Source organism: Nomascus leucogenys, chromosome 22a (assembly GCF_006542625.1).
Source record: "Nomascus leucogenys isolate Asia chromosome 22a, Asia_NLE_v1, whole genome shotgun sequence".
NCBI lineage: Eukaryota > Metazoa > Chordata > Mammalia > Primates > Hylobatidae > Nomascus > Nomascus leucogenys.
This window is the reverse complement of record NC_044402.1, coordinates 131,647,562-131,664,979: the sequence shown is the minus strand read 5'-3', so window position 1 is coordinate 131,664,979 and position 17,418 is coordinate 131,647,562. Positions and strand designations below refer to the sequence as shown.

General features: G+C 48.8%; 1 protein-coding gene across 1 annotated transcript; it reads right to left on the bottom strand.

The window, feature by feature from the left end:
• Window positions 1–1,721: 1,721 nt before the first annotated feature.
• Window positions 1,722–14,479, bottom strand: C22AH2orf72 (chromosome 22a C2orf72 homolog). Its single transcript, XM_030803333.1, has 3 exons — window positions 13,604–14,479; window positions 10,669–10,782; window positions 1,722–4,543 (listed from the first exon to the last, which is right to left on the bottom strand). The coding sequence occupies exons 1-3, from the start codon at window positions 14,436–14,438 to the stop codon at window positions 4,404–4,406; spliced, it is 1,089 nt and encodes a 362-aa protein (XP_030659193.1). The 5' UTR covers window positions 14,439–14,479; the 3' UTR covers window positions 1,722–4,403.
• Window positions 14,480–17,418: the final 2,939 nt, after the last annotated feature.

The following is a 17,418-nucleotide window of genomic DNA, read 5'->3' as shown; positions in this document are numbered from 1 at the left end:
CTGGTTTAGACCTTCTCCTGGGCCTTTTTCTCTCTGACCTCCCACTGAGGCCTGGCCCTTTGGCATTGCTTCAAGGCTTTGTCTGCTCTTTGGAGCTGCCATGTGCTGGGTCAGACCAGAACCGGGGGCAGAGGCTAAAAGTGAGACCCACTCCCTCCTGTCCAGAAGCAAGGGGCTGGGGGCGGGGGCTACCCTGGCAGCCAGGAGTTCTGGAGCCGGTGATATACCTGGGACAGTGGTGGTCAGGATGAGCTTAGGCTGGGGTTATGGTAATGATTCGGGACAACACCCTGCTCTGAGATATTGTTAACTGGTGAGGAAGAGGAGGAACTCAGGGCTACAAGACACAGGCTAAGTTTCTGTAACCACGACTCAAAATCAGGCTTGGTCACAGGACTAAGCAAGGCACCTAATTACTCTAAGTGCAGATGAGGACAGCAACAAGCCTTCCTTGAGGGTCTCTGAATTTCACTGGTCAAAGAACAGGCAGTCCTCGGTCTGCATTTGTGGCAGGAGCCCCGGCTGGGGCTGGGGAGCCCAGGGAGGACACCAGAGAGGGTTCTCACTCTTGCCAAAACCACAGCCCCACAGTGGCCTCAGCACCCAGCCCCGGTTTGGACCTGAGCTACCCCACATCCTGGCCCCCACTACAGTGTGAACCATGGCATATCCCAGGAGGGCCGTCTCTGCCTCCAGTCCCAATTAGGCAGCCCCAATAGAAGGGACCCAGAGGGCTCTGGCTCAGACCAAAGGCATCTGAAGGGTCCATGTGGGATCCTGGCTATCCACCCTCTCCCTTGCACCTCATTTCTTCCTGAGCTCCAAGGTTACACAAGTGGCAGGCTGCCCAGGCCAAATTCCACGTCTGTCCCAATCCTCGATCCCCTAACACACAAAACCAGGTCAGAAGCGGTTATGCAGCCCTTGGGTACAGCCAGCTTCCTGCACTCACTCACTGGGCTGGCTGTGTTTGCCATACAAACAGGACAAAGTCCAGGCCTCCTGACCCCAGGGAATAAAGCCTGCAGCTTCACTTTGCTACATTTTAAAGTACAGGCTGCCTTCAAGTTAACCCGGCAGTCCTTCGCCTTCTCCAGCAAGGCTGAATCCACCGTTCTCTGCTAGGGTAAGGGGCGCTCATTCAGATCAAAGGTTTGGGGTCTCAGCTCGCGGCCCCTTTGCAGGCTTGCCTTAAGTTTTGGGTTTGACAACCCAGGGACTCTTGTGCACTAAGGTTTGGATGCAAACTGGGAGAGGAGAAAAAGCATGACCCAAATAGTAGAAAGGATTCTCTGAGACTCAGTTAAGGTTATTTTAGCTCTGGTTAAACATGCATGTGCATGCTCACACGCTCACACACACATCATTATATCCTAAGCTGAATGCTATCTTTTCAAAAATCTGGCCATTGGCTCACACCTGTCACCTCAGCACTTTGGGAGGCCGAGGTGGGAGGATCACTTGAGCCCAGGAGTTTGAAACCAGCCTGAGCAACGTAGTGAGACCCTGTCTCTGTGAGAATTTAAAAATCATTTTTTAAATATATACTCATGCTTTCTGGCTACAGGTTTTTTAATCCCAGCTGGCAGGGCAGGGGAGACGTCACCCAGGGCAGAGGCTGGGAGGCTTTCAGGCTACAGATTCCCACCATTTGCCAAGCTTCCCTGCTCTCCAGGGTCTCTGCAAGGAGCCCCTTAGGAGAATGAAGAAGATCCATTTTGTTTTCAGTAAGATATCAACGAGGTACTTCTTGGTTTTATTAGATATGGGAATTATCAATTCAAGTCAGAAGCGCCACAACCACTGCCATATTACAAAGATCAGTACCCGAGAACCCAGACTGTCACCCGGCTGGAGGCCTCTTGCCGATGGCTCCCAGGGACCACTGAACTGATCAAGGGCCTCCTCCTTCACACGCCACCCTCCACCCCAACCCCTTTATGCCTTCTTAAAGTCCTTCAGGGAGGGGACCCACCATCAAGATTGTCCTTTCTGGCACCTAACTCTTCTGTCGGCTAGAAGACAGCAATGAGACTGTCCCTACAATGATGATGCTTACGGTGGCCACATCTCAAAGAAGCTGAGATGGATCTCAGCCCTGTATTGTCACTTGGGAGGCAGAACCCAAATCTTAGTAAATGAAGACTTTCTCTCTTGAACCATTCACAGGAATACTGAAGGTAATGAAAAAATAATGTGTAAACCATCCTTTGGAGCAGCGGCTACAAACTCACATGCCCGCCTGGACCAGCACCAGGCAGGCGTCTTACAGGAGTGAAGTGCAATGGGGGGTGGGAAGGGTGGGGGAGGGGGTAAAGGTGGTGGGGGTGAGCCGCAGCAGACTTGAGATGACAGCATGCCCCAACCTCCACCCAGAAAACTAGGTATTTTTTATACGTATTTCCCAAGTTTCAAATATTGGCAATACATACAAAAGCTTACGAAGCCTTATAACTTCTGCCCTAAGCAAATTCCAAACTTAAACAAAGCTCCCTCTCCCACTAAATACGAAAACTTTAACAAGATGATTACAAAGAAATTAATAAAGAAATAGAAAATGATAGCAGCTTCAAAAATACCAGTCTCCCTGGGATTAATAAAATCAGTGAATCACAATTCATTGAGCTCATTCTTGGCTACAAGGAAGCAGCTGGATGGATCTACTGGCAGGCAGCCCTGCAGGATTAAACTGAGGCCCACTGCCAAAAAACCCCAAATGAGATGCCGTCCTGCTTGTCCTCACACCATCCTCATCAGGCAGGGAAGGAATAGGATTAGACTTCCTATTATGGAGAATAGGTTGAGGCACAGAGCAGGAAGGGCCCCTTCTTAATATCGTAGAGCCCTTCTGTTGGGTCAGACCAGAACCGGGGGCAGAGGCTAAAGGTGAGACCCACTGCCGTCCAGGAGCAAGGGGCTGGGGGTAGGGGCTACCCTGGCAGCCGGGAGTTCTGGAGCCGGTGATCTAGAGCCCCCCGGCAAAACAGGTTTCCCATTGCACCATTTGGCACTATCCTGGAGAGAGCTGAAGTAACAAATCAAAGTTAGGCAGCACCTTGCAGGGCACTGAGCAAATAGTAGGCACAGTTGTGTGTCTGCTGCGTAAACTGTGCATCATGAATGAAGGGAGCTACTTCCCTCAGCCAGTGCCTCCCCTCCAGGGAAATCCAGGTGCTGCCTTTGCCATTCCGAAGACTCTGGATTTCTCCAAGGCAGGCAAAGAAGACAAGAGAGGTAATGGCGAGTTCCCTCTGTGAGTAAACACATGGATTTCCCGGCTGTAAGGGAACATCATCAATTCTGTCAGACTCACGGACACAGAGGAAGGGATTCCAGAACTTCACAGAAACAGAGAGCCCGGAGAGGCTGTGTTTGCATTGAGCTTGGGCTGGGACCTGAGAGCTAGAGCAAGTCTTATACCCAGTAGTCCAAGCCCCTAGCTTTCCTTCTGTTTGGTGCCTATAGGAATTCCCTAGCATCCTTATACCCAAAGGACTTGGCACAGAAAGTCGATGTCAACATGAGAAAGAAAGAGGCTCTTTGTTCTCACAGGCATGCGTGGCTATTTCTGTCCTGGCCCTGCAGCACGCAGACCGCCTTGGCCCTGGCCTGACAAGCCCCCAAGGCAACAGTGTAGTCTTTATTTTGGCTTGCTCTGGGAGCCAAGGTCCAGGGAAGCCTGACCCTCTCTGCTCTGGGGGACTCTGACAGGGAGAAGGCATTGGCTCAGCCAGAATGTCTCAAAGGTACTACAATTGGCATTGAATGGACGAATTCTTTGCTGTCGGAGACTGTTCTGCACATTGTGGGATGCCCACTAGATGCCAGGGGTGCCCCCACAGTCACTGTGACCCCCTCAACACACACACATTTCCATTGCTGCCTGGAGGGACAACCTGCCCCTGGTTTAAAGCCACTGGGCTGGTGGCCCCCTCATGCATTTGTGAAACAGAAGCCCCAGAGACTGAGTGACATGTTCAAGGCCACACCTCAGCTCTGATGACTTCTGGTTCAGAGTTCTTCCCAGCTGCACTCTCAACGATGGGTGCCCATGCATGTGCCCGGAACACTGCAGACACACCATGGGGTGCCACAGGTCTGCAGAGCCTCAAAGCAGAGAGCCATCTGTCTCAGCGGCTCAGAGAAACCGAGCCAGAGAGACAAAACAACCTCCCGGTGATCAGACTCAGCAAATGCTGGGGGGGGAGTAGGTTCCCAGGGGAGACACTGTTTTAGGTCTTGCTTGTCTTAGTAAGCCCCACTGTCCAGCCGGTAACTGTGAGTGTGGCAGGCCTCCAGCAGGCGGGGGTTTCTGCAGTCTCCATGGAGACCTGGGGGCCAGTGAGAGGGAGCCAGGCCCCAGTCTGTAGGTTAGAGCCAGGGACAGCGCAAGGGTCCAGGCTTCATCTTGAGTCTCCGGTGGGCTCAGCAGGAGTGTGGATGACTCCATCACAGGCTTTTGACCCCCTTCCAAGGTCCTCACAGTCTCCATTGGGAAATATGGCTGTTAGTGCCAGCTCCTCCTCAGGTTCCTGGAAGTCTTCTGGAACACAGGAGAAGAAATCACTGAATCAGAAGAGAAAGGTTGTGAGTGAGTTATCCAGGAAGGAAAAGGAGAAAGTTGACCCCAGCAAATACCTACTTAAAAAACAAAACAAAATACATATCAAAAACCTTAACAATGTACACACCCTTTGACCCACAAATTTCACTTCTAGGATTTTATCCTAAGAAAATAATTAGGAATAATTAGTGGAACTGCTGGAGCTATCTTGCTACCAGCCTAAGGATGAAACTGACACTGAAGATGGCCCAACAGAGAGAAAGAGCAAACCTGGGTGCTTGGTGGGGTCCCTGAGCCCCTGAATCAACCAACTCTGAAGCCGACTCCATCTCTGGACTGTCTTTTAGGTGAGATAATGATTTCTCTTACTGCTTGTGCTAGTGTGTGTCATGGTATCTTTACTTGCAGTTGAAAGTGTCCTGATTCAATGTCCAACAATGGGACTGGTTGAGTGAACTATGGCTCACACATACAATGGGATTCAGGCATTAAAGACAATATATAGAAGTCCACAGATCTAAACACACACACACACACACACACACACACACACACACACACACACACTGCATAGAAGTAAAATTGGGGAAATCCGAATAAGATCTGCGGATTGCGTCAGTGTCAATATCCCGTTTGTGCTATTGCACTACAGTTTTGCAAAATGTTACCATTGGGGGAAACTCAGCAAAGTATACACAGGATCTCTCTGGGTGATCTCCTTTTTTGTTTTTTGAGATGGGGTCTCACTATGTCACTCATGCTGGTCTTGAACTCCTGAGCTCAAGCTATCCCCCTGCCTTGGCCTCGCAAAGTGCTGGGATTTCTGTATGATTTCTTGCCACTGCATGTTAATTTAGAATTACCTCAAGGCCGGGCGCGGTGGCTCACGCCTGTAATCCCAGCACTTTGGGAGGCCGCGGCGGGTGGATCACGAGGTCAGGAGATCGAGACCACGGTGAAACCCTGTCTCTACCAAAAATACAAAAAAATTAGCCAGGCGCGGTGGCGGGCGCCTGTAGTCCCAGCTACTCAGGAGGCTGAGGCAGGAGAATGGTGTGTACCCGGGAGGCGGAGCTTGCAGTGAGACGAGATTGCACCACTGCACTCCAGCCTGGGCTACAGAGCAAGACTCCGTCTCAAAAAAAAAAAAAAAAAAAGAATTACCTCAAAAAAGAAAATATGTTGTTCACATATAATTATTGCTGTGGAAGGCAGTTATAGTATGTTATTGATGAAGAAAGCAGATTCCAAAACAGTAAGTACAGTCACATGCAACATAATGACATTTTGGTCAATTACAAACCTTAATAAGAGAGAGGTCGCATAAGACTGAAATACAGCTGGCCGGGCACGGTGGCTCACGCCTGTAATCCCAGTACTTTGGGAGGCCAAGGTGGGCGGATCACGAGGTCAGGAGATTGAGACCATCCTGGCTAACATGGTGAAACCCTGTCTCTACTAAAAATACAAAAAATCAGCTGGGCGTGGTGGCGGGAGCCTGTAGTCCCAGCTACTTGGGAGGCTGAGGCAGGAGAATGGCGTGAACCTGGGAGGCAGAGCTTGCAGTGAGCCGAGACGTGCCACTGCACAGTGCATGCAGCCTGGGAGACAGAGCGAGACTCTGTCTCAAAAAAAAAAAAAAAAAAAATTGAAACACAGCTAAAAAATTCCTGTCACCTAGTAACCTTGTTTGTCCTGATGTTGCAATTTAGTGCATTACTCACATGTTTGTGGCAATGCTGGTGGAAACAACCTATCTCACTGCCAGTCATATAAAAGTCTACCACATACAATTATATACAGTAGACAATACTTGATAATAATAAGAAATGACTATTTTACTGTACTCTCTCTCTCTCTCTCTGTATATATATATATAATTATTATTATTTTTTAAGATGGAGTCTTGCTCTGTTGCCCAGGCTGGAGTGCACTGGTGAAATCTCTGCTCACTGCAACCTCCACCTCCCAGGTTCAAGCAGTTCTCTTGCCTCAGCCTCCCGAGTAGCTGAGATTACAGGTGTATGCCACCATGCCTGGCTAATTTTTGTATTTTTAGTAAAGATGGGGTTTCACCACGTGGGCCAGGCTGGTCTGGAACTCCTGACTTCAGGTGATCCGCCAGCCTTGGCCTACTATATGTTTTAACATTATTTTAGAGCATACTCCCTCTACTTATATGTGTGTGTGTGTGTGTATATATATATATATATATATATATACACATATAAATATGTGTGTGTATATATATATATATACACATATAAATGTGTGTGTATATATATATACATATATAAATATGTGTGTATATACATATATGTATATATATCTAGATATACATATATATATCTAGATATACATATATGTGTATATATATATCTAGATATACATATATGTATATATATCTAGATATACATATATGTCTAGATATACATATATGTATATATATCTAGATATATATATCTATATAGATGTATATCTATATACATCTATATGTATCTATATAGATGTATATCTATATAGATACATATATACACATATATATGTATCTATATAGATATATATCTATATGGATACATATATACACACACACGTATATAAAATTTATATTTATATAGTTAATTGTAAAACTGCCTCAGGCAAGTCCTTCAAGAGGTATCCAGAAGAAGGCACTGTTTATCATAGGAGGTGACAGCTCCATGTGTGTTACTGTCCCTGAAGACCTTCCAGTGGGACAAGATGTGGAGGCAGAAGACAGTGATAATGATGATCCTGACCTTGTGTGTAGGTGTAGGCTAAGGCGCATGTTCATGTCTTAGTTTTTAGCAAGAAAAAAAAAATTAAAATAGGAAAAAGCTTATTGAATAAGGATATAAAGAAAATATTTTTGTACATTTCTACAATATTTTGTGTTTTAAGCCAAGTATTACTACAAAAGAGTCAAAAAGCTTTTAATAATTTAAAAAGGTGGTTTTTGTTTTTTGTTTGTTTGTTTTGAGACAGAGTCTCACTATGTTGTGCAGGCTGCAGTGCAACGGCAGGATTACAGATCACTGTGGCCTTGAACTCTTGGGTCCGAGAGAGCCTCCTGCCTTGACCTCTGGAGTAGCAGCGTCTACAGGCACGTGCGATCACGCCTGGCCAAAAAATCAAAAAGTTTATAAAGTAAAAAAGTTACAGTAAGCTAAGGTTAATTTATTATTGAAGAAAGAAACATTTTAAAATAAATGTAGTGTAGCCTAAGTGTACTGTGTTTATGTAGTCGACAGCAGTGCACAGCAATGTCCTAGGTCTTCCCATTCACTCACCCTTCACTCGCTGACTCACCCAGAGCAACTTCCAGCCTTGAAAACTTCATTCATGCTAAGTGTCCTATGCAGAGGTATCATTTTTTGATCTTTTATAGCATATTTTTACTGCATCTTAACTATGTTTAGGTATGTTGAGACGCACAGCTCCTTACCATTGTGTTACAGTTGCCCACAATATTCCGGACAGTAACCTGCTGTACAGGTTTGTAGCCTAGGAATGACAGGCTATGCCGCATAGCGTAGGCATGTAGTAGGTTATACCATCCAGGTTTGTAAGTACACTCTATCGTGTTCACACAACAAAATCCCCTAAAGATGTATTTTTCAGAATGCATATCCCTGTCATTAAGCAACTCATGATTGTATAAATGCACGTAATTATGATATCCTATATTTATCATATACTATCAATGTGTGTACACAGTCCATAAATGCCATTTGCATTTTAATACATTCACTTCTACATGAGATTTGTACATACCACAGAGAGAGAAATTATCCAAGATTTATGTAAAATGGTTAATGATTCTGTTGTTTCATCTTTTCTCCTTTAGTTTCCAGGTATATCCAAAATGATGGCGGGGAGGTTGAAGTTAGCATTTTTGCAATTAAACATTTTAAATATCTGCTGCATTTTGAAGATGATATAGAAGTGAGTTTATTAAATTTTAAATAGCACAAGGAGAGATAGGTAAATAGAATGGTGTACCCCAAAATATAATCGTAGTTATCTCTGAATGATGGAATTAAGTGAATGATGTTTCACATTTGTTTTCTTTCTTTTTTTTTTTTGTATTTTTTTTTTTTAGTTTTCAAACATGATAGGCAGAATTCTAAGATAGCCCCCAAGATTCTGGCCCCTTATAAAGCACTTCCTTGAATCTGGATGGGCTCTGTGAATGTGATCGCTTAGTCACTCTGGGAAGTAGGGTGCCTCTCTGACAAACGCAATGGCTAGTGACTCCCTTGACTCCTTAGGTTATGTGGACTCCCTCTTAGCAGACTGGAGAGGGGTGTTCTGCTGGTTGAAGGAGGATCTCTTGAGAGAGGGCTTGTGAGAGCAAGGAACGGCAGGGGCCTCTTGGAGCTGAGAGCAGCTCCAGCTGACAGCCAGCAAGAAGTCAGGGACCTAATCAACACCTCTGAAACTGCTAAGCTTGCGATTATTTATTTATTCATTTATTTATTTATTTTGAGAAGGAGTTTCACTCTTGTTGCCTAGGCTGGAGTGCAATGGTGCAATCTTGGCTCACTGCAACCTCCACCTCTGGGGTCTAAGCAATTCTCCTGCCTCAGCCTCCCAAGCAGCTGGGATTACAGGCATGGGATTACAGGCATGTGCCACCACACCTGGCTAATTTTGTATTTTTAGTAGAGATAGAATTTCACCATGTTGGTCAGGCTGGGCTTGAACTCCTGACCTCAGGTCATCTGCCCACCTCGGCCTCCCAAAGTGCTGGGATTACAGGCATGAGCCACCACGCCTGACCTACTTGCGGTCATTTCTTATGCAGCAATGAAGGCTGACACATCAACTAATGGTTTTCTTTCTTAAATAAGAGACACAATGAAAGTTAATTTTGAACCACCATCCATTGTTTCTGTAACAAAGCTATACTTCTCAGTGCACTTTGGGATGGGGCTGTGTCCATTCAGCAGGCTACACCCTGCTTCTGAGTACTGTAGCCACCCCCATCCATGGCGTCACTATCCGCAGTTTCAGTTACCTGCGGTACAGTCCAATAAGATATTTTCAGAGAGATACCTCATTCACATAACTTTTATTATATATTGTTAAATGTCTTAACTGTGCCTAGTTTATAAATTAAGCTTTATCGTAGGTACGTATGTATAGTAAAAAACACAGCGTATACGTAGGGCTTGGTGCTACCCGTGGTTTTAGGCATCCGCAGGTGTCTTAAAGGATCTCACGTGGATAAGAGGGGATCAGTGAGCTTCCTATCTCTCTAACATCAGCATTGACATGTAGGGATGTCTTCCCCTTCCCCTTCTCCCTCGCTTCCGTTTAGTGGCCTGATGATTCTACCTAGGACTGGCTCCTGGGTGAGTTTTCTCCCCTCCATTCCCACTGCCCAGGTCTGGCCCAGGCCGCCTGTTAGCCCTCCTGGGACACGGCAGCCTCCTCCTAGGTGGGCTCTGCTGAGGTGTCTCCCTGTCCTAGAGTCCACCTCTCTAAACACACCTCAATCTCTCTGCTCAGAAATCACTCATGGCACACTACTCCTGAAGGCTGCACATCTGGGACCCTGATTTGGTCCAAACTCTTCCCTTCAGCCTTGGCCCTCACTGGTTTCCTTCTGCACCTCACTCCTGGGGCCTCTCGAAGGTGGTCCCTTTTCTGAGCATGACATCATGCTGTCACTCCTTAGCTCAGTGCTCCTTTTCCAAACCTTCCCATTTCTGCCTATGAAAATCCCTCCATCCCCGGCTCAAATGTCACTTGCTCTAGGATACTCCCTGGACCCTCCAGGGAGACTTGCTGTGTTTGGTCCCATGCACCCCACCATGCACCTGGAGACGCCTTCGTTACAGCCCTGCCCATACTGCCTTCGTTAGGTGGAGACTCCTGAGGAAAGAGCCCAGCCTGACCGAGCCCATGTGCCCACTGCCTGGCATATGGGCACCTCACATTGCTCACCCCCATACCTGGCACATGGCAAGCACTCCATAGATGTTGGTCCACTCTGTCCCTAAGGTCCCTAAGTTCACGTGACCACTCCCATAATTCCATGCACCTGGCCCTCAGGATGCAGGAGGTCGGGGAGCACTCACCCTGAGCTGGGCTTCTGCAGGCAGCAACATCCTGGTTCTTCCTCTGGCTCCAGGGACCCCAGGAAAAGCAGGCCAGCAGTCCGGGGAGGCCTGGCCTCTCCCAGGCTCCTTCCACTAGGAAGAACACAAAACCTGAGTCAGAGGGTCACATGGTTCCCACTTCACAAGACTGAGAGATTTCGTTTAGCAAATCAAGTACCTCAACTGTCAACTGCCCTAGTTTCAACTGTCTGATTAAAAACACAGAGTCTGATTTGCAAAAGCGGGTGGGTTTTTGCACTTTAAAAACGAACTTTAAAAATGATTGCTTTACTTTATCTATGTTATCTCATTTAATTCTCACAAAAGCCCTATGATGTAGGTACCATGTTGAGGAAACTAAAGCAATGAAAATGACATGAAATTAATTACAATTACATAGCACCAAACAAAATACTCAAAGAGCTGCACATTCCCTCTGATTTTAGTTCAAACTATTTCTTGGCAGGAATAGATATATTTGTTTGTAATCTATAAAGTCAACAGGAACCAGGTTGTTTATTTATTTTTTAAAGACTTCAGGCAACCAAAACAAGGAAAATCTTTGTTCGTAATCTTTATTCAGGACCTATTTACTCTTAACCTGCACCCAAATGTAATGAGACTGTATCCTTAGTTTTTCAACCCAAAGGCAGCTGGATTAGGTACCACGAACTGGGTAAAAGGGCACTGCCAGAAGCCCAGCAACCTAGAATAAGAATTATCATCAGATAGTGAGGAAAGAAATCAGAAAACTTTAAAAAAACAGAGCCGACCACTAGCGAAATCTTAGTGACATGAATCCATTTGGTGTGAGGATAATAGTTCTGCCCACTGCCCACTGCCCTCTGCCCAAGGCAAAGAAATCAGTGGGCTATAAGTTATAATTCCACTCATGACCTTCAGTCGTTTGTGAGAGGTTTAATTTTGTTCAGTATGTTTTTATAAAAGTAGGAAAGCGCTTAACATAGTAGAGAACAATTCCCTTGCAAAGTTTTAAAATCTCAAAAGTATTAGTGTTTATTTAACAGGAAGGGAGGATTCATTCACTCTTTCTGCATGCCAGGCAGAGTATCAGGAAATGGGACTGAAGATGGTGTTTAATCCCACAAGGGAACAAAATCATGTTCACAAGGGAACGAAATCATGTGGTAAGAGCTCAGAGAGCAAAGGGATAAAGGGTTCTGGGATTTCGCCAGTGAACTTGCAAATGGGAGCAGGGAAGGTCAAGGAAGCCTTCCTGGAGGAGGAAGTCCAGTTCTGAATGCACAGATGGGATTGGCCAGGTGAGGAGGAGGGAGGAGAAAAGGCTCTTCAGGCTGAGGCAACAGCAATGTGTCTACAAGAAGCTTAGGAGGGACAGGGCGTGGTAGTTCACACCTGTAATCCCAGCACTTTGGGAGGCCAAAGTGGGTGGATCACTTGAGGTCAGGAGTTCGAGACTAGCCTGGTCAATATGGCGAAACCCTGTCTCTACTAAAAAAAACAACAATTAGCCGGGTGTGGTGGCAGGCGCCTGTAGTCCTAGCTACTTGGGAGGCTGAGATGGAAGAATCGCTTGAACTCAGGAGGCGGAGGTTGCAGTGAGTCAAGATTGCACCACTGCCACTCCAGCCTGGGCAACAAAGCGAGACTTCATCTAAAAAAAAAAAAAAAAAGCATGCACTCATTAGGGTATAGAAAATGTGTGTGAATTCCCTTCTTTCCCTCGGAGGCCTGGTCAGCAAAGGGGTTGAAAAAAAAATCAGAACAATTACAGCCTCAACAAAAAAAACGGATTGCGCCCTGAGGGAGGAGGGTTAGGGCAGGCGCACTCGCCCAGGCAGGCCAGGCTGGCAGGTGAATGTGACACTGGCAGCATCACAGGTACCAGGTCTCCTTGCTGGGACCCCCCCCCGCCCCCCAACCAACGCCAATACTCCAGGAGACACACAATACAGCCACTCTCTTCGTTATCTACTTAAGAGGAAGGGGCTGGAGGGCTTGAAGGGCTGCCCAGCTGGGCAGGGAGAGAAAGCTGGGAGCTGGAGAGTGCAAAGATCTCCCGGGTTTGCCAGATGCAGCTACTCTTAATGTGCATATTTTCATCCTAGAACACTGGAGAGTTCCCGTAAAGCCTTGCGTTTCAGGAGGAAGGAGATCCTGACCCTTTTGCTGATGGCAGCAGTCACGGGGGCTGGGAAAAGACCCTTAAATCCCTTCCACCTTTCAGGAGAATGTGGAGGGAAAAGGTGGCCTCAGCAGACCTGGGGGAGGCAGAGGGACACAGCAGTTGGGTGCACAGCCTTGGTGGGTGGCCAGAAATCAATAGAAAATGTACTCTCAGTCCCTCTCACCTCCCCATACTCCAAGTCCCGAGCACCCATTCCTTGCCCTCTTCCTAAAACCAGGCAGGGCTTCCAGGACGAGCCTCCACCGCGCTGGAGATGCCCCTCCGCCCCTCCTGGAGCTTCCGACGCATCTCTAGCTGCGCAGCGCCCTAGAATTTAGCTTCTGGCACCGCCAATCTCCTTAGCATCCATCCACCCCCTTGAAACTTTCCCATCCCAAGGCTTTCCCATTTCCTTCCCCACTCCTCTTCTCTCCCCACCCCCACCCACCCCGTAACTACTAGATCTCGGCCCTGCCCGATTCATCCCTTCTCTCTACTCACTCCCTCTGCCTTCTACTCGGCCCCTCAGCTTTCCCACGCCCCCTAGGCATCTCCCGTGCACTCCGGACCCTCCCGTGACAGACTCGATCCGCTACGCAGGGCCCACTCTCCGCTAGCTGCGAGGCCTGGCTCTAGGCACCTCCCTGCTCTGAGCCTCAGTTTACCTCGGTGCTCAATGAGGGGGACTGGCCAAAGGGGTCCAACTTGGGGGACGTGCCCGAGCCACCGCCCGCCCGCGCCCAGCCGGGCCCTGCGCAGTCTCACCTGGTTGCCCGGCTCCGGCGGCTTGCAGGGCCCTGCAGGCGGCCGCCTGGACGGCCAAGCAGGAGGCCGGGAGGCCGGGGCAGTAGGCGGCCGCCTGCACGGGCCCCCCCGCCTGGCGGCCGAACACTGCGCGCAACAGCGCCTCCAGCAGCCGCAGCCCCGGCGCCACTGCGTCCTCTGGCCCGGCCTCGGCCACCAGCACCCCGACCAGCGCCGCCCCGGCCCGCCGTCGGCCGCGCACGTCCCGCAGCATCTCCCGCAGGCGGCGCCGCGGCTCCCGGGCGGCCAGCGAGGACGCGCGGCACAGCACGAAGACCAGCGGCGAGCTGATGGCGCGCGCCGCCGCCGCCGCCCCCGCCGCCGCCCCCGCCGCCCCCGCCGCGCTCACCGCCCTCGCCGCCCTCGCCGCCCTCTGCGCCCCGCGCGCCGCCCCGGGCCCTGCGCCCTCTGCCGCCGCGCAGCCCGGCTTGCCCGCGCCTGGCTCCGGCGGGAACACCGCCCGTGCGAAGTCCCGCAGCAGCGCGCGGCTCTGCTCGCGCTCCCACAGCTCGCCCACCAGCAGCACCTGCCCGCGGCCCCCCGCCGCCTCCACCAACGCCTGGAAGGGCGGCTCAGCTGGGCGCGCGGGCCGGGCCGCCAGCGCCTCCAGCTCGCGCTCCATGCTGGCCGCTGCCCGCCCTCTGCGGCCGCCGCGGCCCGGGTGCACCCGCTGCCCGCCTCTCGGGGCGGTGGCGCCCCGGCACGAAGGACACGCCCCCGAGGGCCGAGCCCAGCCGGACCCCCGGGCCCCCAGGCGGGGCCTCTGTGTACACGCTCCCCTGGGCGCAGCCCGCATTGCGGGCCCGGGTGGGAGAAGAGGGCTTTCTCCCCAGCCCTCAAAGGGTGGCTCCTCCCGAAGTCCCTGCGCAGACGCGGGGAAGCAGAGAGTCATTCATTCATTCATTTATTCGTCCATCCCACACATACTTACTGAGCACCTACTAGGTGCAGGCGCTGGGCAGCCGAGGGTGGGAAGACAGACAATTATCCCCTCACTAGATAAGATCGTTTGGAGACCTGGAGCAGAGTCCCGCACAGTTTGGGGTTTTGCGGGGGTGGGGTAGGGGGTAGGGGGATAGGGGGCGGAGGGCGCAGAAGTGGGTAGGAAGTTGAGATAGAAGCGAACACGCAGGGGTTATTTCTGCCACCCAGCTTTCCTTTTGGGCTTCAACATTTAGCAAAAATTGACCGAGGGTCTATTATTTCCACAAATACTTATTGTACCGCCCTACGCGCTGGGGGTGAAACTCAGACTGTTTCCGAGTAAAGCAGAAAGTCTAGGGGACCAGATGCAGGACACGGATGGTGCTCTGATCTGCGTGGGGAGCAAGGCGCCAGCCAGGTCAGAAGCTGGAATGCATTTCCCTTCCTTCTAAGGGTCTAGGTCAGCCTTGTACAATAGAACATTCTGTGATGATGGAAAAGTTTTTTATAATCTGCACCATATGTGACTATTATTGAGTACCTGAAATCTGGCAAGTGCAACTGAAGAACTGAGTTTTACATCTCACATAATTTTTGATGAAATGTAAAATGAAAGCAGAAAGTGACAAGATGATAATGTACTTAAAGGGCTGGCACCTTCCTCTGAATAGTACCCTAAAGATGCCGCAGAAGCAAGAGGGGAGTTGGTAAGGACTCTGAGAAACCAATGTAAAACCGAGGAAGGCCTATCGCCTCCTCCCCTCAGTGCCATAGAAGGGGGATAGGCTGAGTGAACGCTATACACTTGTGCTCTTTTCTTTGCCTGCACTGGCCTGAGTAGACCATTTCTCCACCCCATCTCCCCGGCACTGCCATGGTGCTGGGAGGCAGAAAACAGCTGTGCTAGCCAGGGATGGCATATCAGGCTGAGGCCAGCAGCACAGAACAACCAGACCCGGCAGCCTCTTCTTCCCACTTCATGGGTCAGGAATTCCAACCACAAGACCCACCTCATGAAAGAGCATTGGCCAGGGGAGAGTGCCCAGAAGTTCCCTGAGTGGGGTGTCTGGTGTGTGTGAGGGTGGCACATGGGGAGTGGCTACATTCACATTTGATGCCAGAGGCAAGTCCCATCACACCCCCATTCCTTAAGCTCCCAAGTGGGATATAGGAAGAGCTTAGGTTTTTGTCTCTTCCAGGTGTACCGATCGCCAGCCAAGGTAGCTGATATCTAGGGAAACATAATTCACTGGGAAAAATAATTAGACTTCTGGGGCCGGGTGCTGTGGCTCGTGTCTGTAATCCCAGCACTTTGGGAGGCCAAGGCGGGTGGATCACCTGAGTGGATCACAGTGCAAGGCCATGCCAGCAAAGCACAGCCTAAGTGGGTATAATAAACTGGGAGGGTGGGTGGCAGAGCCAGGGTGAGACCTACAAGTTGACCAGAAAGGAAGTTAAGCCCATCTAGGTCACGTCTGAGGAAGAGAGAAAGACAAGTTCTAGAGAAGAACTGTCGGGTGTACTGGGATTTTTAGCACATTCTTTTTTTTTTTTTTTTTTTTTATACTTTAGGTTTTAGGGTACATGTGCACAACGTGCAGGTTTGTTACATATGTATCCATGTGCCATGTTGATTTCCTGCACCCATTGACTCGTCATTTAGCATTAGGTATATCTCCTAATGCTGTCCCTCCCCCCTCCCCCCACCCCACACCAGTCCCTGGAGTGTGATGTTCCCCTTCCTGTGTCCATGTGTTCTCATTGTTCAATTCCCAACTATGAGTGAGACATGCGGTGTTTGGTTTTTTGTCCTTGCAATAGTTTACTGAGAATGATGTTTTCCAGTTTCATCCATGTCCCTACAAAGGACATGAACTCATCATTTTTTATGGCTGCATAGTATTCCATGGTGTATATGTGCCACATTTTCTTAATCCAGTCTATCGTTGTTGGACATTTGGGTTGGTTCCAAGTCTTTGCTATTGTGAATAGTGCCGCAACAAACATATGTGTGCATGTGTCTTTATAGCAGCATGATTTATAATCCTTTGGGTATATACCCAGTAATGGGATGGCTGGGTCAAATGGTATTTCTAGTTCTAGATCCCTGAGGAATCGCCACACTGACTTCCACAGTGGTTGAACTGGTTTACAGTCCCACCAACAGTGTAAAAGTGTTCCTATTTCTCCACATCCTCTCCAGCACCTGTTGTTTCCTGATTTTTTAATGATGGCCATTCTAACTGGTGTGAGATGGTATCTCACTGTGGTTTTGATTTGCATTTCTCTGATGGCCAGTGATGATGAGCATTTCTTCATGTGTTTTTTGGCTGCATAAATGTCTTCTTTTGAGAAGTGTCTGTTCATGTCTTTTGCCCACTTTTTGATGGGGTTGTTTGTTTTTTTCTCGTAAATTTGTTTGAGTTCATTGTAGATTCTGGATATTAGCCCTTTGTCAGATGAGTAGGTTGCAAAAATTTTCTCCCATTCTGTAGGTTGCCTGTTCACTCTGATGGTAGTTTCTTTTGCTGTTTAGCACATTCTTACAAGGCTTGTCTAAAACCAACATGCTCTGCCTCCTGAACTATATACTCTCAGCCTCTAAATCTCTACAACTAATTACAAATTTCCATAGGTGGGATGGGGGATGGATCAGAGGGGGGTGGAATGTTAAACAAAGGTTGGAGTCCAGGGCCAGTAAAGTTTATCTTTATCTGTGTTATTTACACAGCAAAGGTTCTGGTATTAAATTAACAGGAAACTGCAAAGATCTTTTTTTTTTTAAAAAAAGGCAAGATGCCAAGAATATTTCTTCCTCCTCTCCCTCCACACCCTAGAAAAACATCATAAAA

Excerpts from the sequence above, each read along its gene's own strand:
- C22AH2orf72 (XM_030803333.1), bottom strand. The coding sequence starts at position 14,438 with ATGCGGGCTGCGCCCAGGGGAGCGTGTACACAGAGGCCCCGCCTGGGG. Across the intron at positions 10,783-13,603 it reads CGCCGGAGCCGGGCAACCAG|TGGAAGGAGCCTGGGAGAGG; the intron begins GTGAGACTGCGC and ends TGTTCTTCCTAG. Across the intron at positions 4,544-10,668 it reads CTGCAGAAGCCCAGCTCAGG|AAGACTTCCAGGAACCTGAG; the intron begins GTGAGTGCTCCC and ends CCTGTGTTCCAG.